This window comes from Eubalaena glacialis, chromosome 4 (assembly GCF_028564815.1).
Source record: "Eubalaena glacialis isolate mEubGla1 chromosome 4, mEubGla1.1.hap2.+ XY, whole genome shotgun sequence".
In the NCBI taxonomy this organism is placed as follows: domain Eukaryota; kingdom Metazoa; phylum Chordata; class Mammalia; order Artiodactyla; family Balaenidae; genus Eubalaena; species Eubalaena glacialis.
The window spans coordinates 77,552,779-77,579,676 of NC_083719.1; the positions used below are offsets into that span (position 1 = coordinate 77,552,779).

At 40.0% G+C, this 26,898-nt stretch overlaps 2 protein-coding genes across 4 annotated transcripts in view; one reads left to right on the plus strand and one right to left on the minus strand.

Moving 5' to 3' along the window:
• SPATA9 (spermatogenesis associated 9) overlaps nt 1–2,958 on the minus strand; it is a 78,021-nt gene extending 75,063 nt beyond the window's left edge. For 2 of the 3 annotated variants that reach the window (XR_009700820.1, XR_009700823.1), the window contains exon 1: nt 2,664–2,958. The gene's annotated coding sequence lies outside the window, so the exon portion shown is untranslated. Of the gene's footprint in view, nt 1–1,987; nt 2,201–2,663 lie in introns of those variants that run through there. The other variant, XR_009700822.1, reaches the window with a different exon arrangement.
• The window catches only part of RHOBTB3 (Rho related BTB domain containing 3), a 56,226-nt gene continuing 31,085 nt past the window's right edge, over nt 1,758–26,898 (plus strand). The window contains exons 1-5 of the mRNA XM_061189460.1: nt 1,758–2,401; nt 2,582–2,807; nt 10,543–10,729; nt 19,816–19,970; nt 24,771–24,882. Of these exons, the coding sequence (XP_061045443.1) occupies nt 2,400–2,401; nt 2,582–2,807; nt 10,543–10,729; nt 19,816–19,970; nt 24,771–24,882 (682 nt within the window). The 5' untranslated portion in view covers nt 1,758–2,399. The remainder of the gene's footprint in view (nt 2,402–2,581; nt 2,808–10,542; nt 10,730–19,815; nt 19,971–24,770; nt 24,883–26,898) is intronic.

Here is a 26,898-nt window from a genome sequence, read left to right on the forward strand (position 1 = left end):
TAGCTTCTCAAGGGTGAGGACAGAGTCTTATGTATCTTAGTATCTCCCATGCCTAACAGCACAGACCTGGCTCACATACTCAATAACTGAGGAAAAAATGAACACTGTCTCCCTTCCTTCCACTTCCCAGCAACTCTAACTCTCTCTCTCTCTCTCTCTCTCTCTATATATATATATATAGTGGTAAAACACATAAAACACAAACTTTACCATCTTCACCGTTTAAAAGTATACATTACTATATGCACCTTGTTTGCAACAGATCTTTTAACTTTTTCATCTTACAAAACGGAAACTTTATACCCACAGAACTCCCCATTTTCCTCTCCCCTCAGCCCCTTAAAACCAGCATTCTGCTTTCTAAGAGTTTGACTGCCTTAGATACCTCATGTAAGTGGAATAAGCAGTCTTTGCCTTTCTATGACTAGCTTATTGCCCTGGAGATTCATTCATGTTGTAACATATGACAAGATTTCCCCCTTTTTTAAGGCCGAATAATATTTCATCATATGTATATACCACATTTTTCTTTATTCATTCACCCATTCTAGTGTCTTTGTCTTTGACTTGTGGTTACTGGAGGGGATTGATGACCCCAGAGAAAAGGTGATCCTGTACACTCAAAGATTTCAGGATGTTTTAGGTTCTAGAGACTAAAAGAGAAACTATACTGAGTGCAAAGGAAATTAGATTTTAAAAAAATCAGTGACAACATAAAGAATGCCCCCCATTATACCCTATTTGAGCATGAGAAACTATCAAACTACTTTCAGTTGAGCAACCAAGGGCCCATAATAAAAAGTTGTTTACATTCCAAAGGGCTCTTACCCTAGGCTTTTCACTGTCCTACTCAGCACCTCCTGTTTCATACCCTCAAAATAGCTCGGTTGAGAAAAGAAACAGCAACATTTTCAAGTAGGGCAAAATAAATAAATAAATAAAGGGATAAACAAGAACTCTTTCAACACAGAGCACTTTTAAGAATTTTCATGTTTATGGAGAAGCAGAGCCCCAGAGTAAACTCTGGCCCTTCTTGGAATTAGTGGATTCCAGTGTTCATTTGCATTGAGGCAGTTTGAGGCCCTTTGGGGACATTCATAGCCTTTACTTCAGGGCGTTATCATGAAAGAATCTAAAGTATCCGTGCGTTAGCATGATCGTTATTTTTTCAGCTGGTCTGAGGAGGTATTATTAAACACGTGGCCATAATGTGCACAGAAAAATCTCCACGTAAACTAGCATTGAGCATGTAAACACAAACACCTCCCGCGTAACTGGTGTCTAAAACTATCATAATGAGAACCTCAACACTTAAAAAAAAAAAGCAAAAAACCCTGCAGTTTTTGGTAAAAGATGCCGAATATAGCTTGAAGTAGTAAATAATCCTTCTGAAGCGATATTAGCGAATTAATTGCTGCGTGAACAAAGAACCCTTTCTGCACCAGGATGAATGTTGCCTTTATTTTTTTCCTCACAAGTATGATTCTAGAAAACAGCTGTACTACATGTTGACAAATGACAAAGCGGCAGACTTGCTAAAACACTTTTTGGTCAAGGCCAAGAGGGGAAAAAAAAAAAAAAAATTGGGGCTGCTGGAGCGGCCAGCGAGCTGGACTCCCAGGGAAGCTGGCTTCCCTCACCTCTTTTTTTTCCAGTCTTTAGGGAGCAGGGGCCTCACCGACCCACCCTCCCCTTTCCCCGGCTCTGGTTACAGCCTGTCGAGTTGAACAAACTTGCTGCAGGCGGATTGGCGATCGGGAGCTCTCGGGCTGCGGCGTCGTATTTATTAATTTATATTCCGCGGCGCCCCGCGCGCGGGCCGCTCCTTTGTACCCAGCCGCCGCCGCCGCCGGGGCTCCGGGGCCTCAGCGGGGAGCGCGGCCCCCTCGTCCTCCCGACCCCCAAGGCCGGCACGTGCTGCTCCCGCCCGCTCGCCCGCCCGCCCGCCCGGCCCGCCGAGGGGGCGGAGGCCCGGCTTTTCTCCTACCCTCTCTGGGCCAGAAGGAGGAGGAGCAGCCGCGGCAGCAGCAGCAGCAGCCGGAGGAGGCGACTGCTGCCCAGCCGAGGGCGCACGGCGGAGCGGGGCTACGGCGCCCGGCAACGCTCGGCGGCCGCCGGGGAGGCGGGAGTGGCGCGGCCGGCTGGGATGTTCCCTGGCACTTCCTGACTGGCTGGCCGCGCGCACACGGCCAGACTCGCACGCCCCCGGCCCCCGTGGCTCGCTCGCTCGCTGGCTCGCGCGGGCCCGCTCTGCGTCGGCCGCGCCGCGGGGGAGGCGCGCTAAGGGGGACGCGGCCCGGCATGAGCTGATTGCGGGTGGATACGCCGCCGTCGGGCTCCTAGAAGCCGTGAGGAGCCGCTTTTCTCCGAGTCGCCGCCCTGCCCTTGGATTTGAGATCATGTATGTATGCGTCGCGGTCCTGCCATTGTCTCTACCCCAGCGCGTGCCGTGCGCCCCTGGGCGAGGGGCTCGTGCCCATTCCTGCCGCGCGCTGACCCCCGCACTTCCTGTTGGGATGAAAGGGAGCCTCGCGCTGACCACGCGCCTTTTCTCCCCCTCGCCCCCGTCTCTGCCGTGTAGGTCCATTCACATCGTGGCGCTGGGGAACGAGGGGGACGCGTTTCACCAGGACAATCGGCCGTCGGGGCTCATCCGCACTTACCTGGGGAGAAGCCCGCTGGTCTCAGGGGACGAAAGCAGCTTGTTGCTGAACGCGACCAGTACGGTCGCGCGTCCCGTGTTCACCGAGTATCAGGCCAGCGCGTTTGGGAATGTCAAGCTAGTGGTCCACGACTGTCCCGTCTGGGTAAGGGCCCGCAGCTGCTCTGTGCAGAGGCTGATGGAGCTTTCCTTTTCTTTCTTTCTCTCTTTTTTTTTCTCCTCCCCCCCTTTTCCCCTTTCAGGAATGTGGATGTCCGGGTCACCTGGGGAGAGTTTTTAAACATTTGGGGGAAAATCTTTGGTCCTTCGTTTCATTGGGCAGGGGCAGCCTAGTCAGAGAACACTCTTAGAAGGGAAAAAGCCCCAGTGGGAATGTGAAGCACTTAACGGGTACACTTCACGACTCTGGGTTGTCCCTTAGTAGACAGCTGACTGAATGTCCCAACCCCAAGGGACGAGGTCACTAAGTTTCACCAGCAGACAGCAATGTTTTTTCATGCCTACCCTGTGGGTGATATAAACTATTAGTGTTCTAAAAATAAAGATCTCTGAAAGCTCAACACAGCAAAAATACATTTCACTGGGGCAGCTCAGAAATAGGACCCCTGGAAAGGGGGCGGGAAAGACAGGGACAGAATTAATTTTAAATGATTCTTTTATAGCACTATCCACCTTTGAAAAAATTTAATTAGTGTTTTTAATTTTAATAATGCAGATATTTTTGATATATTTAGCCATTTCTTTTTAGTGACCGGTAAATCAGAAATATTGCTAATACTGTTTTGGGACTTGAAAAAGCTTTAAAATTTGCTATAATTAAAAGAAATCGTAATGAAGTTGATAAATGCTAGTCTAATTCTTGAGTGATAAAAGAAGAAATCTACTCTCTGACATGTATAAATGTTTTCAGTACACAATAGCATCATGTTTTGAATGTTTTCATGTAATCTTACTTGAAAGTTTCTGATTCTTTACTAGTATAAAAGTTATATTGCAGCTAAGTATTATATTTTATAACAGAAGAAAGTTTAATGTCTAAAAAAATACAGATATCATTATGTGAGATTTACATTTAAACTGCACTTTAAGAAAACCGAATTAGGGACTATAGGGAACTAATACACCTTTCCAAAGAAATGTATAGAATGTACATAAAAACATTTCTTATGCAAATTTCCATATTACTGAAAGAAAAGATCACTTGCCCAAATAAATTTTCAGCTAAAGTAAATTTAATAGCCTAAAATAAACGAAAAATGGGCTTTTTCAATAACAGGGATGCTATTAAATTCCTAATTATGACAGTGATGATGCTGATCATAGGAAGCATTGGTAGAGAACTTACTGGCTGGAGTCCATGCAAGCAAATGAACCCCTTCTTTTACTTTGGTCATTTCATTGTGAAAAATCTTACAGTCTAAAAACTAATTGGTTCTACACTCAGTTGAACAAATGTTGAGTGAACAGAGTAAATAAATGTAGGGAAAATAAAATAAGCTGAATTAGGATGTTAGGATAACCTTTCCTGCTTTTTCTTTGAGCAGTGAACTCTTTCCTTTTTATGTTGTTAGTTTAGCAAAAGCAATACTTGTGATCCCATGGATTGTAGTAAATGAAATCTTCCAAATCGATTGAAATAAGCCTTCACAGTCTGGATTTTTTTGGTCTTAAGTTTATTGTTATGTTTCATTATGCTAATCACCTTTTGTTTGGTTAGACTCTGGACTTTTTTAAGACATTGAGTTTGTAACCAGGCACAGTTTTCTGGGTTATAGTGGTCTTCAGACATAGTAGAATACATTTGTAGAGCTACTCTTTATAAGGTGCTTTTCTTCTCTTGGTGGGAAGTAAAAGTCCGTCAGAGATATGAAAGTTGATTGTATTCATCAGCTGGTATTTGACATGTACTGAATCAGAATATTAAACATAGCAGAGCAGATAGAGCACAGGTTTTGATATCAGAAGGACCTGATTTCAGATCCTCACCTTGCGAGTTAGTGGCTGTGTTCCTGGGTAAAGTCACTCATCCTCTCATAGCGTTATTTTCTCTGTGTGTAAAATAAACATAATAATCCCTGCCTCCCAGAGCTGTGCTGAAGAATAAATGAGTTAGTATGTGTAAAGTTCTTAGCATCCAGATGGGCATGTAGTAAGTAATCAATAAGCGGTAGCTATGATAATAATAAAGTGTTTATCACAACTTTAGTATAGCCGTGTATTGCTTAAATGAAGCAAAAGTAAAGTTTTACCACACATCATTCAAGATCTCCACACAAATAAAGTACATAGAGGCAGCCGTGTTAGTACTTAGCAGATGCTGTATTGCAGCCTCACAACCAAGTAGAATAAAATTGTTGTTTTGCTGTAAAAATTAAGATTATTTTTCAAAAGATGAGTTCCATTCCCCAAATGTGGCTCCAAGCCTCGTGTTGCATAACTGCCTAGAGGAAATCCTGGAACTGATTTACAAGGGGTGGGAGAATTTGATTTCCTTCATATTTCTAGAAACCAGTGGAGCATTTTCTCTTTGAGACAGTTTGAGAAGAAATGTGGCATTGTTTTCTTGGAGTTAGAGTGAGATAGTTGCGCTTCTCTCCCTAGTTTTCTTCTGTATATCCGCAGCCTCACTCTGGATCTTTGCCATATATACTTGGCACTTTTTAAATAAATGTGCTTCAAATTCATTATATGTAGCTTATTGTTTAGTATGTCTCTCTCAAACCCACCCTTTTTTGTTATATTATCATTTTATTTCTAGATCTTTTCCTGTTTACCAAAAATATTCCATAAAAAGCAATGAGATAATATATGCACACTTTTCTTGGGCAGGGTTTGAAGCTCTGATTTGTATTAAAAATAAAATTATAGATTTATATCCTCAGTACCACAGAGTTAATGAAGCCAAAACCCATTTCCTCATGACATTTTCCCTTAAATGTCTCCTTTTTCTTTCTACATGTCTCCAGTAACTCTGGAATTTTGAACTATTTGGAATGCAGAGAGCAGTTACTTTTGATTTGTTCTCACAGAGTTAAATGGCTGCTTGATATTGGTCCCACTTAAGTTTAGTTTGTTCATCCCATTCATCTGACTTTGTCCTCTTTCTTTATTGTATTTATATACTCTGTTGTACTTATATACTTTGAGCTTGAATACTGTAACAGATACAGCTGGAACTGAATGGGTTTTGTGGTTTGGGATTTGGAAATTAGCATAGAGCTCTGCTGGGAAGCTTTCACATTTTCTTGATCTGTGTCCCAATTCACTTCTCCCTCCTCTTACATCCTCCACTAAGTTCAAGATTTTTGCCTTTGCTGTTTATATCCCCATAGTTTGCCTTTTTTTTTTTCTTTTGGTTTTTAAATCTTCCTCTAAAAAGGCTCTGTCCATCCCACTCTCAGTAAAGTATTCATATCTAAAAATTCTGCAATTCTTGTTACGCAGAATATACTTGTAGGAAATACGCAGGTTGTGAGGGTGTAGGGAATTGGGAGAGGCTTTGCTGGGGCATGGCGGTGTACTGGTGAGAAGAAGCTCTCTACAAAAGGGCATTGCTGTGACACTTCTCCAGAATTTTCTAACAGGATAAAAGCTCTGTCACAGCTGATTGATTCAAACCCTGGTTTGGACTCATATTTCAAAGTGCAGACTTTCATAGCCCAACAGTTTTTGGACTTGTTAGCCATATCTAGCTGTCTGTTTTCTTAGTCTAGCTTTATTACATCCTAGGAATACATACCAAAGGCCACATGAAAGGACAAATAATGATTAATAGTTAACCAGAATGTGAGAAGGAAGCCACTTATGCATATTTAGCAATGGTATTAAGGTACATAATGATATTTTTCTTATACCACTATTCACACAGTAACTTTGAAAAATTATTTTTAAAATATCAAGGCGCAAAGTTTTAAGGAGTAGGGTCCATAAGAAATTACTTTTGGCCCTAATTCTAAATATAAATATTATTAACTGTAGTCCAAAAGTAAACATTTCAAAACTGGAAAGGTTTATCCTGAATTTTTAATTGATATGAACAAAATACATGAATTGCACATATATTCCTTACCATGTTAACATCATCTTATAATACACACTATCTTTTTGTGGAGGCATACCCCTCCGCCCCCCTTGTTCCCCTCACATGCACACTATATATATGCAGTACTGTCCAAAGAATGGATAAAGTTGAAAAATATATATGAAGTTTGAGATATGGATAAAATATATGGAACTCCACAGAATTCACAGGGTATTATCAATACAATCTAAATCACTGAACAATCCTGCATTATCTAACTGGGTCACAGAAAATCCTCTGAAGCTTCCTTACTCACATTGATGCTCTTGCATCTAATGCATAGTGTTAATTTTTGAAACTATTAGGTAATAAAGCTATGGCATAATTTTATTTTATTTTCGTGTATATGGTATTTTATTTATGTTTTACTTCATGTGCGTAAATCTAGCATTCTGATTTTTTGTACTTAGTCCTAGTGGATTGTTATTTTTTTTTTAACGTCTTTATTGGAGTATAATTGCTTTACAATGGTGTGTTAGTTTCTGCTTTATAACAAAGTGAATCAGCTATACATATACATATATCCCCATATCTCCTCCCTCTTGCGTCTCCCTCCTACCCTCCCTATCCCACCCCTCTAGGTGGTCACAAAGCACCGAGCTGATCTCCCTGTGCTATGCGGCTGCTTCCCATTAGCTATCTATTTTACATTTGGTAGTATATATAAGTCCATGCCACTCTCTCACTCCGTCCCAGCTTACCCTTCCCCCTCCCCGTGTCAAGTCCGTTCTCTACGTCTGTGTCTTTATTCCTGTCCTGCCCGTAGGTTCTTCTTTTTTTTTTTAGATTCCATATATATGTGTTAGCATACAGTATTTGTTTTTCTCTTTCTGACTTACTTGACTCTTTATGACAGACTCTAGGTCCATCCACCTCACTACAGATAGTTCAATTTCGTTTCCTTTTATGGCTGAGTAATATTCCATTGAATATCTGTGCCACATCTTCTTTATCCATTCATCTGTCGATGGACACTTAGGTTGCTTCCATGTCCTGGCTGTTGTAAATAGCTCTGCAATGAACATTGTGATACATGACTCTTTTTGAATTATGGTTTTCTCAGGTATATGCCCAGTAGTGGGATTGCTGGGTCGTATGGTAGTTCTATTTTTAGTTTTTTAAGGAACCTCCATACTGTTCTCCATAGTGGCTGTATCAATTTACATTCCCACCAACAGTGCAAGAGGGTTCCTTTTTCTCCACACCCTCTCCAGCATTTATTGTTTGTAGATTTTTTGATGATGGCCATTCTGACTGGTGTGAGGTGATACCTCATTGTAGTTTTGATTTGCATTTCTCTAATCATTAGTGATGTTGAGCGTTCTTTCATGTGTTTGTTGGCAATCTGTATATCTTCTTTGGAGAAATGTCTATTTAGGTCTTCTGCCCATTTTTGGATTGGGTTGTTTGTTTTTTTGATATTGAGCTGCATGAGCTGCTTGTAAATTTTGGAGATTTTTTTATCCTTTGTCAGTTGCTTCATTTGCAAATATTTTCTCCCATTCTGAGGGTTATCTTTTCATCTTGTTTATGTTTTCCTTTGCTGTGCAAAAGCTTTTAAGTTTCATTAGGTCCCATTTGTTTATTTTTGTTTTTATTTCCATTTCTCTAGGAGGTGGGTCAAAAAGGATCTTGTTGTGATTTATGTCATAGAGTGTTCTGCCTATGTTTTCCTCTAAGAGTTTTATAGTATCTGGCCTTATATTTAGGTCTTTAATCCATTTTAAGTTTATTTTTGTGTATGATGTTAGGGAGTGTTCTAATTTCATTCTTTTACATGTAGCTGTCCAGTTTTCCCAGCACCACTTATTGAAGAGGCTGTCTTTTCTCCATTGTATATTCTTACCTCCTTTATCAAAAATAAGGTGACCATATGTGCGTGGGTTTATCTCTGGGCTTTCTATCCTGTTCCATTGATCTATATTTCTGTTTTTGTGCCAGTACCACACTGTCTTGATTACTGTAGCTTTGTAGTATAGTCTGAAGCCCAGAAGCCTGATTCCTCCAGCTCCATTTTTCTTTCTCAAGATTGCTTTGGCTATTTGGGGTCTTTTGTGTTTCTATACAATTGTGTAATTTTTTGTTCTAGTTCTGTGAAAGATGCCATTGGTAGTTTGATAGGGATTGCATTGAATCTGTAGATTGCTTTGGGTAGTATAGTCATTTTCACAATGTTGATTCTTCCAGTCCAAGAACATGGTATGTCTCTCCATCTGTCTGTATCATCTTTAATTTCTTTCATCAGTGTCTTATAGTTTTCTGAGTACAGGTCTTTTGTCTCTTTAGGTAGGTTTATTCCTAGGTATTTTATTCTTTTTGTTGCAATGGTAAATGGGAGTGTTTCCTTAATTTCTCTTTCAGATTTTTCATCCTTAGTGTATAGGAATGCAAGAGATTTCTGTGCATTAGTTTTGTATCCTGCTACTTTACCAAATTCATTGATTAGCTCTAGTAGTTTTCTGGTAGCATCTTTGGGATTCTCTACATATAGTATCATGTCATCTGCAAGCAGTGACAGCTTTACTTCTTCTTTTCCGATATGGATTCCTTTTATTTCTTTTCTTCTCTGATTGCTGTGGCTAAAACTTCCAAAACTATGTTGAATAATAGTGGTGAGAGTGGACAACCTTGTCTTGTTCCTGATCTTAGAGGAAATGGTTTCAGTTTTTCACCTCTGAGAACGATGCTGGCTGTGGATTTGTCACATATGGCCTGTATTATGTTGAGGTAAGTTCCCTCTATGCCTACTTTCTGGAGGGTTTTTATCATAAATGGGTGTTGAATTTTGTTGAAAGCTTTTTCTGAATCTATTGAGATGATCATATGGTTTTTATCCTTTAATTTGTTAATATGGTTTATCACATTGATTGATTTGCATATATTGAAGAATTCTTGCATTCCTGGGATAAACCCCACTTGATCATGGTGTATGATCCTTTTAATGTGCTGTTGGATTCTGTTTGCTAGTATTTTGTTGAGGACTTTTGCACCTATGTTCATCAGTGATATTGCCCTGTAGTTTTCTTTTTTTGTGACATCTTTTTCTGGTTTTGGTATCAGGGTGATGGTGGCCTCGTAGAATGAGTTTGGGAGTGTTCTTCCCTCTGCTATATTTTGGAAGAGTTTGAGAAGGATAGGTGTTAGCTCTTCTCTAAATGTTTGATAGAATTCGCCTGTGAAGCCATCTGGTCCTGGGCTTTTGTTTGTTGGAAGATTTTTAATCACAGTCTCAATTTCAGTGCTTGTGATTGGCCTTTTTATATTTTCTATTTCTTCCTGGTTCAGTCTTGGAAGGTTGTGCTTTTCTAAGAATTTGTTCATTTCTTCCAGGTTGTCCATTTTATTGGCATATAGCTGCTTGTAGTAATCTTTCATGATCCTTTGTATTTCTGCAGTGTCAGTTGTTACTTTTTCATTTCTAATTCTATTGATTTGAGTCTTCTCCCTTTTTTTCTTGATGAGTCTGGCTAATGGTTTATGGCATAATTTTAAAACAAAGTGTTTATTTTTAAGTACAGGTGTTGAAAGAGGTTGCTTATTCCATCAGAGTCTCAGGAATTCTCTAGATTCTATTTTACTACTACATAGTTGTCCAGGCTAAATGAATAAATAAAAAAATTTAAAGACTTGATAGACTTCAAACGTTTTAAATTTCACGTAGTTACTTTTTTTTAAATAAATTTTAAAAATGAATTCCAAAAATTAAAATATAGTAACGTTAAACTAATATGTTACAGTTTATTTCATGATGGATTTGAAGGTAAGCAGACTAAAGATTGCTCTTTACATTTTGGTTTAGGACATTTTTGACAGTGATTGGTACACCTCTCGAAATCTAATTGGAGGTGCTGACATCATTGTGATCAAATACAACGTAAATGACAAGTTTTCATTTCACGAAGTGAAGGATAATTATATTCCAGTGATAAAAAGAGCATTAAATTCAGTTCCAGTAATCATTGCTGCTGTTGGTACAAGACAAAATGGTAAGTATTTAATTTTTCTTTTATATGAGAGTGCAGGTACCGTATTAATTTTGAATAGCATTAAGCTTATTAATGATTAGTACAGTTTTTTTTGTTTTTTTTTTTGAAAGCAAAATGGCTGTGGGTTTAAATGCCATCTGTTATTTCTTCTTCATTGGATATGATAATGGGACATCAAAGGAAAGTATCACAAACTACTGCTGTGATTCTGATGGGTACCAGTTTGTCTTTTAAACTGCTGTTCTATAGAAGTGAAGGAAGTCAGTAATTTTGTTCTTTTTGATATAGGAGAGGTATTAGGCTGACACTGAGCCCTGGAAAACTCTTTTTGACAGTCTAAGGGACTATTCAGTTGGGAAGGATAGATTGTTCACATAAGGTTGTGGGATTGGGAGCAGCGTTTTTAGGTAGGTAGCAATGAGTGAGCTGAATACACTGACAACACCACCTAAGAGAGAGGATTGTTGACTCCGTAGCTGATGGATTAATTTGGTTCAGTCAATTTCAGTAGTTGCTTCTGTGCATACTATTGGCAGATATCTCAGGGTCAACTCAGAATCCACTTTGAATTGGTGGTATTTTATAGTTCTTAGTTGTTATTTCCTCAGTAAATGTGTCTTAAAATTTCATTTTTACTCATTCTTTATTTTTATTGAAGTATAGCAAAATAAACGACATTAGACTTCACTAATTTTAGAGCACAGTTTAATGCATTTTTGCACATATATACAGCTATGCAACCATCACACATCTCAAGATCTAGAACATTTGCCTCACTCCAGAAGCCTCTCATGCCTCTTCCCAGTTGATAACACCCCTCCCCAGAGATAATTGCTATTCTGACTTCTAACAACATAGATTAGTTTTACCTATTCTTGACCTTCATACAGATGGAATTATACAGTATGTAGTGTCTTGTGTCTGCCTAATTTCAGTTAACGTGATACTTTTGAGATTCGTCCATGCTGAACTTATCTGTAATATGTTCTTTTTATTGCTGTGTATTATTCCATTGTATGAATACGCCGTGATTTCTTTCTTTCTTTCTTTTTTTTAAATTTATTTATTTATTTTTATTTTTGGCTGCATGGGGTCTTCGTTGCTGTGCGTGGGCTTTCTCTAGTTGTGGCGAGTGGGGGCTACTCTTGGTTGCGGTGTGCGGGCTTCTCATTGCGGTGGCTTCTCTTGTTGTGGAGCACAGGCTCTAGGTGCGTGGGCTTCAGTAGTTGTGGCATGAGGGCTTCAGTAGTTTGTGGCTCGTGAGCTCTAGAACGCAGGCTCAGTAGTTGTGGTGCACGGGCTTCGTTGCTCTGTGGCATGTGGGATCTTCCCGGACCAGGGCTCGAACCCGTGTCCCCTGCATTGGCAGGCGGATTCTTAACCACTGTGCCACCAGGGAAGTCCCCCATGATTTATTTCTGTATTCTCCTTTTAGTGATGCTTAGGTAGTTTCCTAGGAGTAGGATTGTTGGGTCATATGGTAGGTATGTTTTTAGTATTAGTAGATATGAATAAAGCAGGCCTGACCCTTCTTTGACCGTATGTCCCCTCTACTTCCGTAACTTTCTTTTTATTGCTGGTCATGATTCTTGAACGAGTCATCCACACTTCCTGAGTGCACTTCCTGACTTCCCATTCATTCTTCAGTTCACTACAGTCTGACTTTGACTTTCACAATTACACTGGGTTTGTTTTCACTCAGGGCTGCCAGTCATATGCCTATTACCAAATTTAATTTACATTTTAATAACAATCCTCCCTTTGAAATTATTCAAATACACCTCTCCCTCCACTTAATAAAGCTACTCTTTCTTTCCTGTTTGTTCTAATTCTCTTTCTTCTTTCCTGGCGCCCTCATCCTCCCTTACACACATATACCAAATCAATACATCCGGTAGTTGTTGCCCAGGGTCCCATCCTTTAGCTTCACCTCTTCTTGCTGTTTACTCTGACCATGGACCTGCTAATCTGTTGCCCTAGCTTCCCCTGTATAGACACTGGTGATTACCCGGACTGTTTTTCTGGCTCCAGTCTCTCTCCTGACCCATGTCTCCACAGACATCTTCCTCTTTCTACTGAGTTCCCTGTCTTGGTGAATGATGCCAAACCTATCCATTCACCCGAACTAGAATCGTCCAACCCAACTTTCGTTCCTATTCCCCATATCCAGTTGACTAAGAAGCTCTTTTGACTTTATATTTTAAATTAACCTCAAATTCATTGCTTTCTTGGACCCAAACCAAGGATCATACCCCTAGACATATAAACACTAATATGTATAAAATAGATAACTAATAAGAGCCTGCTGTATAAAAAATAAATAAAATTCAAAAATTCAAAAAAAAATTCATTGCTTTCTCATCATCTTCACTGGATTTCAGTTCCTAGTCATTTAATTATCTCTTATAATGACCTTCATTTTGGTCTAAAGAGGCAGTTCCAGATTTGCAGGATCTGAAACTTACACAATTTTAGAGGTCCTTTGTAAGAAAAAAAACTACAAAATTACAGATACATATATGTATACAAATGAGTATTTATTTAGAATGTGAAAAGAAAGCACAAGAAATTACAACTCCGAAAAAGCTGTCAAATATGACAGACATTAAAAAAAGTTTCTATTATTTAAAAACCTGGGCCTCCCTGGTGGCACAGTGGTTAAGCATCTGCCTGCCAATGCAGGGGACACGGATTCGAGCCCTGGTCTGGGACGATCCCACATACCACGGAGCAACTAAGCCTGTGCGCCACAACTACTGAGCCTGCACTCTAGAGCCCGTGAGCCACAGCTACTGAGCCCACAAGCCACAACTACTGAAGCCCGCGCACCTAGAGCCCGTGCTGTGCAACAAGAGAAGCCACCGCAATGAGAAGCCCGTGCACCGCAATGAAGAGTAGCCCCCGCTTGCCACAACTAGAGAAAGCCCGCGGGCAGCAACGAAGACCCAATGCAGCCAAAAATAAATAAATAAATAAAATAATTTAAAAAACAAAAAAAACCTGACACTTCTTTAACTTTTCTTATATTTTTTGTGCTCACAGTCTTTGCAGTTCTTCACATGATAACCACTTTTTGAGTTTTTCTATAGGGAGAAGAGAATGATAGTTTTTCTTCCACCGTATTTCTTCACTCTCCACATCTTTGTGATGCTGGGCACTTTGGTTTTTGTTGTGTTTGTCTTTCAGCTCTGCCTCTTTGTGTCATGACGCCAAATTAGTCTGCACAGTGGGTGGAAGAAGCATTCCTGAAGGCCATTCATGCACCAAGACAGCTCAAAAACACTTACAAGGAAGTGACTACAAACCACAAATAATATCTCGCTAAACCTAAATTTAAATTCCCCTTAGCAGGATCCTAAAAATGTCCGTGGCTACTCCAGAGCTGCCTGATGCAAGGTGAAGTGAGCTGGACTGGAGAGAGACTTATGTCTTAACCAGACATAGTCAGAATATCTTATTTTGCAGATTTTACAAAAGCATACGTCATGTGAAAGAATCTAATGCCTAGGTTTCTCCCAAGGCTTTGGAAACAACCCACAAGGAAGGGCCTTGAAACTTAGGCTTCCTGGTAGATCAGCCTCTGGTCTCCTTTTCCTGCTTGGCTTCTTTCTGAAATGAATCCTCTCAGAATAATCATTCTAGAATATGTCAGATCATGGTACTCAATTCTTTAAAATCTTTAGAAACTTTCTTCTTTTTTTTTCTAACTTTTATTTGCAAAATTTCAAATCTAAGAAACTTGATAAAAATAGGACAGTGACCTCCAGAAATTACAAATACAAACACACACACACACAGAGCACACACACACTTTTTTTTGTTTGAACCATTTAAGAGTAAATTGTAAACATTATGGGATTTCTTCAATCCTGATTAATTAAACATGTCTCATCTAAGAACAGAGTCATTTTCCTATTAACCATAATGCAATCATCACTCAAGGAATATACTATTACCTATTATACTATTATTTAAAATATAACCCATATTCACATTTTTCGACATATTCCAAAACTGGTTTTATTGTTTTTTGTTTTTTTAATCCAGGATGAAATTTAGAACTATGCATTGCATTTAGTTGTCAAGTCTCCCTGCTCTCTTTTAATTCAGAACAGTTCCCAATCACCCAGCCTTTTTCTGGGGGGTGGGGTATCTTTCATGACATTTTTAAAGAATCCAAGCCCATTATTTTGCATGATTCCTTCAGTTGTGATAACTGTCGTTACAAAATAGTGATTTCCTATCATTCCTTCTACACTTATTACTTGGCATTCTTCTGTAAATAAGGCTTTCCCTTTTCTCTGCTCCCACATCTTTCTTTAAGAGTCACTATGATTCATGGGTTTGTTTTTTAAATTCAATATTTTATAATCTGTTCTTCTCATTATTCTTTCTGATACTCCAGTTACCCCAAATTTGCCTAGGGGAGCCTCTTCATGCTCTCTCCAATTAATTTGAGTCCTTCCTTGCTTTCTGGCACAGATGTTCCAGGCTCATCTTAGGCTTGGCCTGCTCTAGGACCCATGGGCCTCTCTACTTCCGCTGGCGTCCTCCAGCTAACCTCCACTCAGTTGCCCTTGGTCTCCTCCTCGACCCCCTTCGTGAGGCAATGAGCACTTACATGTTGCTGCAGCGCATGAGGTCCCACCTGTCCTCCAAGCCTGAGCATCCCTCTTTGGTCGTCCTGTGCGAACTGCCTGCAGCCCCTCAGGTTTTCCTAGTTTCTGGGCTGATGAGAGTCTCTCCTAATGTTCGAGTGCTGCTGCATGTGCACACCTCCCTTCCTCCTCTCTCTTTCTCCCTCCCCCATCCCTTGCTTCCTTCCTTCCTTTCTCCTTCCCACCTCTTCCCCCTCCCCCTCATTATTTCATGATTTCTGTGATTTGGCAGGGAGAGGAGATTGCAGTGTGGGCTTAGCTTGCTCTCTTGAAAGTGGAAGCGATGTCTTCCCTTTTTTCTCACCTTCAGGCCTCAGCATGTGCTATACTGTGTCATGCTCTGAGTGGACTGGCCCTCTGCACAACCCCTGTCATATCTGCATAGCGAATTCATCCTTACCCTTTAAATCGTTCCCTCTTCTGTGAAGCCTTCCACAGTCCCCCAGGTAGAGTTAATTTCTTCTCCTCTGTTCCTATGCTGATTTTGTACACCTTTATTTTAGTGCTTTTTTTTTTTTTTGGCTGCGTTGGGTCTTCGTTGCTGCACGCGGGCTCTAATTTTGGCGAGCGGGGGCTACTCTTTGTTGTGGTGCTCGGACTTCGCATTGCGGTGGCTTCTCTTGTTGCAGAGCTCGGGCTCTAGGTGCGCGGGCTTCAGTAGTTGTGGCACGTGGGCTCAGTAGTTGTGGCTCGTGGGATCTAGAGCGCAGGCTCAGTAGTTGTGGCACACGGGCTTAGTTGCTCCGCGGCTTGTAGGATCTTCCCGGACCAGGGCTTGAACCCATGTCCCCTGCATTGGCAGGCGGATTCTTAACCACTGCACTACCAAGCAAGCCCCAGTACTTATAATTGTCTGCAGTCGTATCTGTCTTGGCTCAGTTGACTATGAGTTTCATTTATCTGTGTATCTTTGTATCTCTGCTATTTGAGGTGTGGTAGGTGCTCAAAAAACATTTGTTCAGTGAGTGAATGAATGGCTTTATGAATGATATACAGAAGTGAAAAGATCATTTTCACTAACAGGTTGAAATTAATTTACCTTGTAAGATGTGATTACAAAGTAATTACAAAGCTAAATCTGTCTCTTCAACTCAAGGACACGTATTGCTCCTCCCTCCTCCAATCCCTTGCAGTCTGTGGAACTGTGCTAGGTGTTCTGGTAACTCCTCTCTCCAGCTCCTTTAAGAACAAGTTCGGCAAACACAATCAGTCTCATCTCTTTCCTTTGTTATACATGTTTTGACAAGCTTGACTGTGTGTGTGTCTTCTTAATGCTTGGCTCTGAATAAATTTTTGGCTTTTACTAAATATTGAATCTATCTTTTTTTTTTTAAAGCTTTTTCTCTCTTGTTGTATCTTTTTTTTTTTTTTTAATTTGTTTATTTATTTTTGGCTGTGTTGGGTCTTTGTTTCTGTGCGAGGGCTTTCTCTAGTTGTGGCGAGCGGGGGCCGCTCTTCATCGCGGTGCGCGGGCCTCTCACTATTGCGGCCTCTCTTCTTGCGGAGCACAGGCTCCAGACGCGCAGGCTCAGTAGTTGTGGCTCACGGGCCCAGTTGCTCCGCGGCATGTGGGATCTTCCCAGACCAGGGCTCGAACCCGTGTCCCCTGCATTGGCAGGCAGATTCTCAACCACTGCGCCACCAGGGAAGCCCTGAATCTATCTTTAAAGTAGAAATTTTTCTCCAGACTTGACAAAGGTGTATTCATAGCCTTAAGTTCCTGAAAGCGGGCATCCTATCTTTTCTTTTTGGAGCTCTGACAGAGCCTAGTACATTGCAAGGCTGGAATTCCTCAAAGGATTTCTAAGAATCTCAAGCACTGGCAAGATTGCAAGAATCACCCTGTAAGTTCTCAAATCCATTGCTTTGAAAGAGATGCCATTCATTTTAATTCCAGAGTTATATTGTGTTTGCTTTAAAAAAAAATAGACATTTTGTGATAACACCTTGAAAGATAATATATAAGAAAAAAAAATAAAAGACTACAGTGTTAACTAGAAGAATAACACTGATTCTGAAGTTCCAGGACTCTGAGGTAGGCTCATAGGAGTGAGTTCTGAAGAAGGCACCACAATTTAAGATTATATTGGATCTTCTCATTGTTCCTGATGAAATGCTAAATGTAGGTTTATTTAATCCATAATGTTTTATTGATTCTCCTACCTAATATGTAATGACTAGGCATTTTTCCTTTTGGGTGCAAGTGAACAAAAAAATTGTCTTCTGTGACGTAGAGGAGATATAATGATTGGATATAAGGAGGCACTTTCTAGGTTGGTAAGATGCTTGTGGCTACACACATGGAAAACCCAGCTCAGCTGGGTTAAACCTGACACTAGCTGGATTTTCCCTGAAACCAAGTTTATTTCCTAGCCATTATTTTACATTATGCTCTCTTAATTTTTCACTCAAAACACTACTGACTTTATTTTTGTCCAGAAATAAAGTTTAATAAGATGATCTGCCTACCCACCCCATTCCATCAGCATAAGGAGAGCTTTGTAGTCATAAGAAGACCTCTGTCTTCAGAAAATCAAAGGCACTGTTTATGAAGGCTTTGTAAAGAATGTGAAATACCAATGTGTTATTTTTCAAGATAGGCTAAATTGTGTTGGTAACTTTATTTGTTCTGAACCAAAAATGATCTTAGAAAAAGTAAATGCAAGAACTCAGATTAGGATTTGTTGTATAATTTAGAGAAACCAAGCTTCATTTTTAAATCACCACATCTTTGGAATTAATAATTTTTTACTCAAACTAAATTTTTATCTTATCTTTTGATGGCTCTTTATCAGGTAGAGCAAGTAACAGTTTTATTGTTTCTCCATCTCTAACACACAAGGGGACTTGGACAAGTCAGTTAACCTCTCTGAGCTTCAGCTTCCCCCTCTGCAAAATGAGAACGTGAATACATGGTTTCTGAGCTCAAAATGCTTTCAGTGAAGCTAAATTATCTAAGTCGTATGTGTATGTGCACACATGCATGTTACATATATAGTATGCACGTGCACTGAATATCCTTAGCGTGCACGCCATGTGTACATACATGTGCTCCATCTCTGTGCAGTTCATTGGTAGGACATTTGTTGTGTATGCTGTGGCGGGGAGTAGCCTAAATGCCCTTTCAGGACCACTGTACTTACTCCCTCAGTTACCTGGTCTTTAGGCCGCTGATGGTGAACAGCTGAGTCCCTTTCCAGGCATTATCCCTGTGCTGATAGAAGCCGCTTGCCCAAGGTTTTGCTCCCTCCACAGGGCAGCCCTCCTTTAATTACTGGCTGATGTAGGGATACAAAGGCCCAGCTTTGTATGGGGAACCACTCTAAAGGGCCATCTAAGCTCCAGAGGCCCCTATTGAATGGCTCAGGTCTCTGTTGCAACAGCATTGCAGTTCGAATTCTTCCTCTGCCCAGTCCTGCTTCCTGCACCCTTGAGAAGAGACGTTCCCAAGATCACCCCCCAGTAAACCTCCAGCACACCAGTCTCCATCTCAGAGTCTGCTTCTCAGGGAAGCCAGCCTACAACAACAACATGCTCTTTTAGAAACGGATTTACCCCCTTTTGACTTGGCTGCCTTTTGAACAATGACATGTCTGATGATGTAGCATGAAACAAAACAAAGCTGGCTGACGAATATGGAGTTGAACATACATTTTTAGCGTTATGAAGGTGTGTCCTTAGAGATGGGTTGATGTACAACCTTCCCAGCCATAGGTCTGTACATGGTACAGCCATGACTCTTGGGACAGTTCACATTTTGAGTAATTACTTTTTATTCCTTCAGTTTTTAATTTTTTAATTTTGAAGCAGAAGATAAAAAGTGACTGAATTTGATCTCTGCAGTTGAATGCTTTAGAGTTCAATAATTGAAATGTTTGGATGAATAAGAACGTACTTCATATGAAATTTATAAAGACTGGCAATTTTGCAGCCTTAGAGATTGAGGTCAAGTTGAGGATTCTATTAAAATAAAAGTATAAGATCTATTCAAACTTAGTGAATATATTTAAAGTTTATTACAAAAAAAAAAAGCGCCAATCCATGGTTTCTATGGGCAGTCAGGTTGTTGATTTTGTATTGATATTCAGGATGTCAAGGTTGTATAAAAGGAAGCAGGCCTGGCATTACGGGCTGATTGGTCTAATTACTATAATAGCCTCGGTAATATTCATTCACCTACTTAAAAATTCTTCTGTTTTCTAAGATCCTATTCATTCTTCTTGCATTTAAAGCTTGTTTATTTTAGGGACCTTGCTGTTATCACTGACACTTCTTATTCAGAGTCTAGTGAATAGTGGATATACTAAATGGCCCTGAACCGTGATTCTGGCATGAGCTCTTAATTTGCTGTTTAATGTCCAGGTTGTCTAGGTACATTTTTTCATGTTTAATTTCAAAAGTCTTTGTTCCTCATATTCATTTTCTCAGAAGAGTTACCTTGCACATGCCCACTGTGTACCTCAGACAGAGGGAGCTGTGTCAGTACGACGGAAGGGATCCAACTTGCTAAAGAACTAGGAGCCACCTATCTGGAACTGCACAGCCTTGATGACTTCTACATAGGAAAATATTTTGGAGGAGTGGTAAGTGGAAATTCCAGTCACATAAATTAGAGTCATTTGTCAGGTTGGCTCTTTAGCTGTTTTCCAGAGCCTCAATTAGAACTTTAGTTTTAAAAGCAGGATTAGTTTTAACCTTGTGAAATAAAACAGGAGCAAATACAAAAAAGGTTTTGTCAGAGTAAAACTCTAATTTTACTTCTCTCTCCAAATGAAACATTTTCTGTTGTCTAATACGATATTTTGAATTTTCCATTTGATGACACTTTACACAAACCCGTGATGTCTGTTCAGCAACTGACATTTTGTCACTTTTAGTGAAAAGATTTAGTAATCTTTACACAGCTTGATGAGCCTGGCAACCTGAACCAGCAGGGTCTGAAAGTTCTCCTTCATTTCTGTGTACTACTTGAGGAGAATGATTTTTCTTCACTATGTGTGCTTCGGCAAGATTTCATATACTCCTGATTTTGCTGTAGCTCAAAAATATCCAGAGGAACTACTTGTACAAATGGCTTCTTGTTGGACAGGTGGTGGGGAGCCAGGGCCTGTTGCTCTGTTGCAGAGGCATCCATTGGGTCCTGCAGGCATTTTGAGGCCCACCTTAGCCCACAGCACCTACCCTACGACACTAGGACTGAGTGGCCCTTGGAGAATACCTGTGGAGTTGTATCATTTAAGTACTACTGACTTTGGAACTATCTTTCCAACCCTCTAAGGAGTGACTCCTTTCAACAGACAAATCTAGTAAACATTGACAAGAGGCTTAAACCAAAGTAAACCCTACATTAAGCGGGAGCACTTTGGACTTCTCCATCAGTTCCTAGCTCTTCATCAAGTACTTTATCCAGTATGCCAGACTATTCATTGCATATATTCATGTCGAAATGTTGAGGTGTCTACAGATGACCAGAGAAATTTCATTTGTTCTAGAGATACTCAACTCCAAATAAGAACCAAAGATAAAATAAGAACCCAATATAATAGTTCTGATTTCTGTCAACTATAAATGGCTATTATTCATTCAGTAATGTAAAGAAACAATAATATAGCATTAAGGAAGATACACTCACAATTGATGTTATCAATGACTGTGAGAATCTTCTGTCTTATTTGTTTAGTGATGAGCAGTGGGTAGAAAGGTAAAGAGGGGTGAAATATAATTTTTCTGTCAAGCTGATTATATTGTAGTGGCTTAAAAAAATCTTAGTTTGTTCTAGGAATTTTACATTTCCCTGAAATTCCTAGGGAGTTGTGTGTGTGTCGGGGAAGATAGTTTGGTTTCATTTGTTGGAGAAGATGGAGCTCTTGGGGGCCTTTGGTCTCCTGGTTCCCCTTTCCAGGTTCCTGACCCTGAAATTCTCAGGATCACTCTTCCCATTTCCCAACTCCCACTTTCTCTTCTTTTCTCTCATTGTTTCTCTTTGTTCCTAACACCTAGTGTTGGAGGCATGATGAGAATTGAAGATGTGGTCAAAGTCAGGAGAAAAACTTGGCGGTTTCTTTTTTCGCTAACTTAAGACTTAATGAGAATATGAAAATAAGATGAGAAAGATCTCGTTTTAGACTCTTGAATAGTAAAGTACAACTGGGATCTTGAGTGTAAGAAACAATGGTGTTTGCAGGAATATGGATGGAGTGATAATGTCAGAGTGAAAGGAGCATTTTACTATCTTGTGTTTAAGAGTCGGGGAGGAAGAGCTGTGCAGTGTTACCCTCAGACCTGGGCAAGGGTGGCATGTGCCCTGGAGCTCTAGAAAGCCTTATCTGGTCCTCCTCCAGTTGCACCCCTTCCCATAGGGCACGAGTTGATGGAGCCATGGGGATGTGCCCACTACAGCTAGTAGCTCCCTTCCTGAGCTGCATCATCCATGTGGTAGCCACTAGCCACACGTGGCTGTTTATATTTAAATTAATTAAAAAATAATTCGGTTCCTCAGGTGCACTATCTACATTTCAGGTACTCGATAGCTACATGTAGCTAGTGGCTACTGTTCCGATGATTAGCACAGATGTTATAGGACATTTCCATCAAAACAGAGCAGAGAGTTCTGTGGAACAGTGCTGCGACCATGCTCCCAAACCCAGGACCCCAGAATTCTCTGACCACCTGGCTCTGAATCTGTTTCCCAGATCTGTACAGGCCTCTTTCCTGGGTCTGTCCTCCTGAAGGTGGACTGCATAGCCGGTGTTTGCACCCCTAGTCCTGAGTGGTGGCTGAGGGGTGACTGCATATGGAGAGTGGGGGAGGGCACAGTGGATGGAGCTTGGTTGTATAGGTGTGGATGTCCGCCTGTATGCACCAACCTGCTCAGGTGAGGAGGTGTGGGGTGGAGGAGCGGGAGAGAAGAGGAGGGGTGGTCTTGGGTCCCAGGAGTTAGGGGCCAGCTCTCCCTGTGCTGCATGAAACTCCGAGGACTCTAAGAATTTAAATCTGAACCTGGCCTTCCAGGCTTTAATGATGACATACTGGTCAAAGCAGGAGGACAGAATATATTTTACATAACGGTTTATTTTCTTGATTTACAACACTTAAATATTTAGGTATGTGGTATGTGGACCTCCATTTGTACTTTTGCCCCAGGCCTCATACACCTGGAGCTATGTAAGTGCATGTGGTTAAGATTTTTTTTTTTTTTGGAAGATTATGGAATATTCTAAACTTTTATTTATTTATTTATTTAATTTTTATGATATAATTTGTTTTTTTAAACATCTTTATTGAAGTATAATTGCTTTACAATGGTGTGTTAGTTTCTGCTTTATAACAAAGTGAATCAGTTATACATATACATATGTTCCCATATCTCTTCCCTCTTGCATCTCCCTCCCTCCCACCCTCCCTATCCCACCCCTCTAGGTGGTCACAAAGCACCGAGCTGATCTCCCTGTGCTATGCGGCTGCTTCCCACTAGCTATCTATTTTACATTTGGTAGTGTATATATGTCCATGACACTCTCTCACCCTGTCACATCTCACCCCTCCCCCTCTCCATATCCTCAAGTCCATTCTCTAGTAGGTCTGTGTCTTTATTCCCGTCTTGCCACTAGGTTCTTCATGACCTTTTTTTTTTTTTTTCCCTTAGATTCCATATATATGTGTTAGCATACTATATTTCTTTTTCTCTTTCTGACTTACTTCACTCTGTATGACAGACTCTAACTCCATCCACCTCATTACAAATACCTCCATTTCATTTCTTTTTATGGCTGAGTAATATTCCATTGTATATATGTGCCACATCTTCTTTATCCATTCATCCGATGATGGACACTTAGGTTGCTTCCATGTCCTGGCTATTGTAAATAGAGCTGCAATGAACATTTTGGAACATGACTCTTTTTGAATTATGGTTTTCTCAGGGTATATGCCCAGTAGTGGGATTGCTGGGTCGTATGGTGGTTCTATTTTTAGTTTTTTAAGGAACCTCCATACTGTTCTGCATAGTGGCTGTATCAATTTACATTCCCACCAACAGTGCAAGAGTGTTCCCTTTTCTCCACACCCTCTCCAGCATTTATTGTTTCTAGATTTTTTGATGATGGCCATTCTGACCGGTGTGAGATGATACCTCATTGTAGTTTTGATTTGCATTTCTCTAATGATTAATGATGTTGAGCATTCTTTCATGTGTCTGTTGGCAATCTGTATATCTTCTTTGGAGAAATGTCTGTTTAGGTCTTCTGCCCATTTTTGGATTGGGTTGTTTGTTTTTTTGTTATTGAGCTGCATGAGCTGCTTGTAAATCTTGGAGATTAATCCTTTGTCAGTTGCTTCATTTGCAAATATTTTCTCCCATTCTGAGGGTTATCTTTTCATCTTGTTTATGTTTTCCTTTGCTGTGCAAAAGCTTTTAAGTTTCATTAGGTCCCACTTGTTTATTTTTGTTTTTATTTCCATTTCTCTAGGAGGTGGGTCAAAAAGGATCTTGCTATGATGTATGTCATAGAGTGTTCTGCCTATGTTTTCCTCTAAGAGTTTGATAGTGTCTGGCCTTACACTTAGGTCTTTAATCCATTTTGAGTTTATTTTTGTGTATGGTGTCAGGGAGTGTTCTAATTTCATACTTTTACATGTACCTGTCCAATTTTCCCAGCACCACTTATTGAAGAGGCTGTCTTTTCTCCACTGTATATGCTTGCCTCCTTTATCAAAGATAAGGTGACCATATGTGCGTGGGTTTATCTCTGGGCTTTCTATCCTGTTCCATTGATCTATATTTCTGTTTTTGTGCCAGTACCAAACTGTCTTGATTACTGTAGCTTTGTAATATAGTCTGAAGTCAGGGAGCCTGATTCCTCCAGCTCCATTTTTCGTTCTCAAGATTGTTTTGGCTATTCGGGGTCTTTTGTGTTTCCATACAAAGGATTTTTAATTTATAAAATAAATGATGTATTTCAAACTAACTTATTCAGGAAAAGAAGTAGAGTGCGTGTGAACTTTCCTAGTTGATATGGGTATATGTGACATAGAGCCAGATCTGTTCTTGCCTTGAATTTCTCTAGTATTAGTTGCTGTGGTTGCCCATGAGATGGTTATTGGCAGTCACACAGTTGTACTGCTTGGCTTTCTTGATTATTCAAGAGAAAATACAGTTCCTGCTTGATTGATAGTTTATTTATGTTTAGACAAGGCACAATCTGTTCTGCTTGAAAGATTTTTTTTTTTTTAATAAAACAAATTGTTTAAAAGTGTTTGCTAAAGCATACATGTAGTTGGTACTGGCATTAAAAATACTTGGCAGATGTGGTTTGGGGTACGAATAATCATGTTAGATACATCATTTCATTGGAGCTTTAATTAAAATTTGATTCATGTTTTAGTTGGAGTATTTTATGATTCAAGCCTTAAATCAGAAGACAAGTGAAAAAATGAAGAAAAGGAAAATGAGCAACTCGTTTCACGGAATTAGACCACCTCAGCTTGAACAACCAGGTGCATTTATTAGCCAATGTCTAGACATTCAGTTGATATTTATTGTAGATCATTTCACAAGTCATAGCAGTTGTTCTCAATTTTGAGTGTGTTCAGGACTCATTTGGCATTTTAATTCAGTAAATCTGGGATGGAGCCTGAATCTGATTTTTAAATAAGCTTCCCAGATGATTCAGAAGCAGGTGGTACCTGGACCACATTTTGAGGACTGTTGTCTTAAAAACTTGAGCCTGTGGATTCTTAAAAATAGTGTGTGTGGTAGAGAGCTGTTCTAGATTATAGTCTAATGAGAAATAACCAAATGTAATGCATGAAACTTGAGTGGATCCTGGTTCAATAAAAACATCTAAAAGATGTTCTTGGGACAGTTGGGTAAAATTTCAATATGGACAGGAAATTAGATGATATTATGGAATTACTGTTAACTTTCTTATGTACGATAATAGTATTGTGGTTAATAGAAGAATGTCCTTATTTTTAGGGGATAAATGTGAAAGTATTTAGAACTGAACTATCCTGATGATTGCAACTTACTTTTAAATGGTTCGTGAGGGAGAGAGGGAGAGAGAAAATCTAGAGATAAAGCCAAAAATGACAAAATATTAATAATTATAGAATTTAAGGGCAAGATATATGTGTGCTCATTGTATCATTCTTTCAACTTTTTTGAATGTTTGAAAATGTTCATAATACAAGGTTCGAAGACAATAGTAAAAATAAATAAAATTACATCAACTGTTATCAGAATTTATTGCATAATTTTGTGATAGCAATGGTAGACTAGTACTCTATTCAGATCAATTAATTATGGATATTATTTTAAAAAGGTACTTGATAAATATTTGTGGAATGAATGAATGTAAGTTAACAAACCAGGAAAGTATAGATTTGTACAGGAAGTCAATTCCAAGTTTTAAAAAATGTGGATACATAGACCGTTAAATTGACTTTGCACTTAGTGGTGTGCACAGTGAAAGGGGCGACATGGTCTGTTACGTAGCAAACACTGGAGCCTTAAGTACTTTCTGGATGAGAAGAGGAGTGGGGAATAGCCAAATAAATAATATTGACAGATAATTTCTTAGTTCTTATTAATCAAGAAGAGAAAACATACCAGTTCCTCAGAGAAAGCAAAGCATTTCATGTCATTTAGCACTAAAAGGAATTTCTCCTGTGGGTCTTCATTTGGGGACGCTAGGTGGGATAGTGGGCAGGGCCTTCAGGAGTGTCCTGTCAGCAGTACAGCCTCAGCTTCCCCAAGGCTGTCTCTTGTACCCCTTCCAATGGGAGAGCTGTGGAATTGCACTGATTGTAACCCAGGGTCCAGTCTGGGTTCACACTGAACATAACCCAGTCTGGGTACACGTTTGTTCTGGTGCTGACTTGTTCTAAGCACAGATCCTGGGCTCTGGGGCACGTGGTTTTCAAACTGTTCTCAGACTTTCAGGGTCTGTAAGGTGCCTCTGGCAGTGGAGAGGAGGCTGGGTAGGGTACAGTGCAGAAAGAGCCTGGCCCCCAACCTACCTTGTTGTTGTCCATTTTGTAGACAGGAGTTTTGCTTTAGAATAAAGAATTTTTATTCCTGAAGAAGTTTGAATTGCACTTGTTTAGATGGTTGCATAACCTTCAAGCAACCCTTCACAGATCACACTGTCCTGAGCGCAGCTGTTGCAGAGAGTTCACAAGTAGGACCTATGATGAGGGCCTAGGGTGTGGTCCTCTGTGTGGAGGTCCTGCATTGATGGAGGCTAATCTAATTTTGTTAGCAATCACACTAGGAAATGGAAGGTAACATCCCCTCTTGGAACTCAGGGAGCCTAGACAGCAGTCTCCCTGAGGTGTGCTGAGGGGAAGGAGCTGTTTCTCGGGAAGCATAGTGTTTTACTAGGAGGAAAAAAAAAATTTTAGCATCAGAATAAAATGTTCACGATGGTTTCAAACAATAGAGTCTAAGACTCTGAGCCCTAGCTTTGAAAGGCTGCAGTTTTAACAATTTATCCCTCCACCTCCATTTCT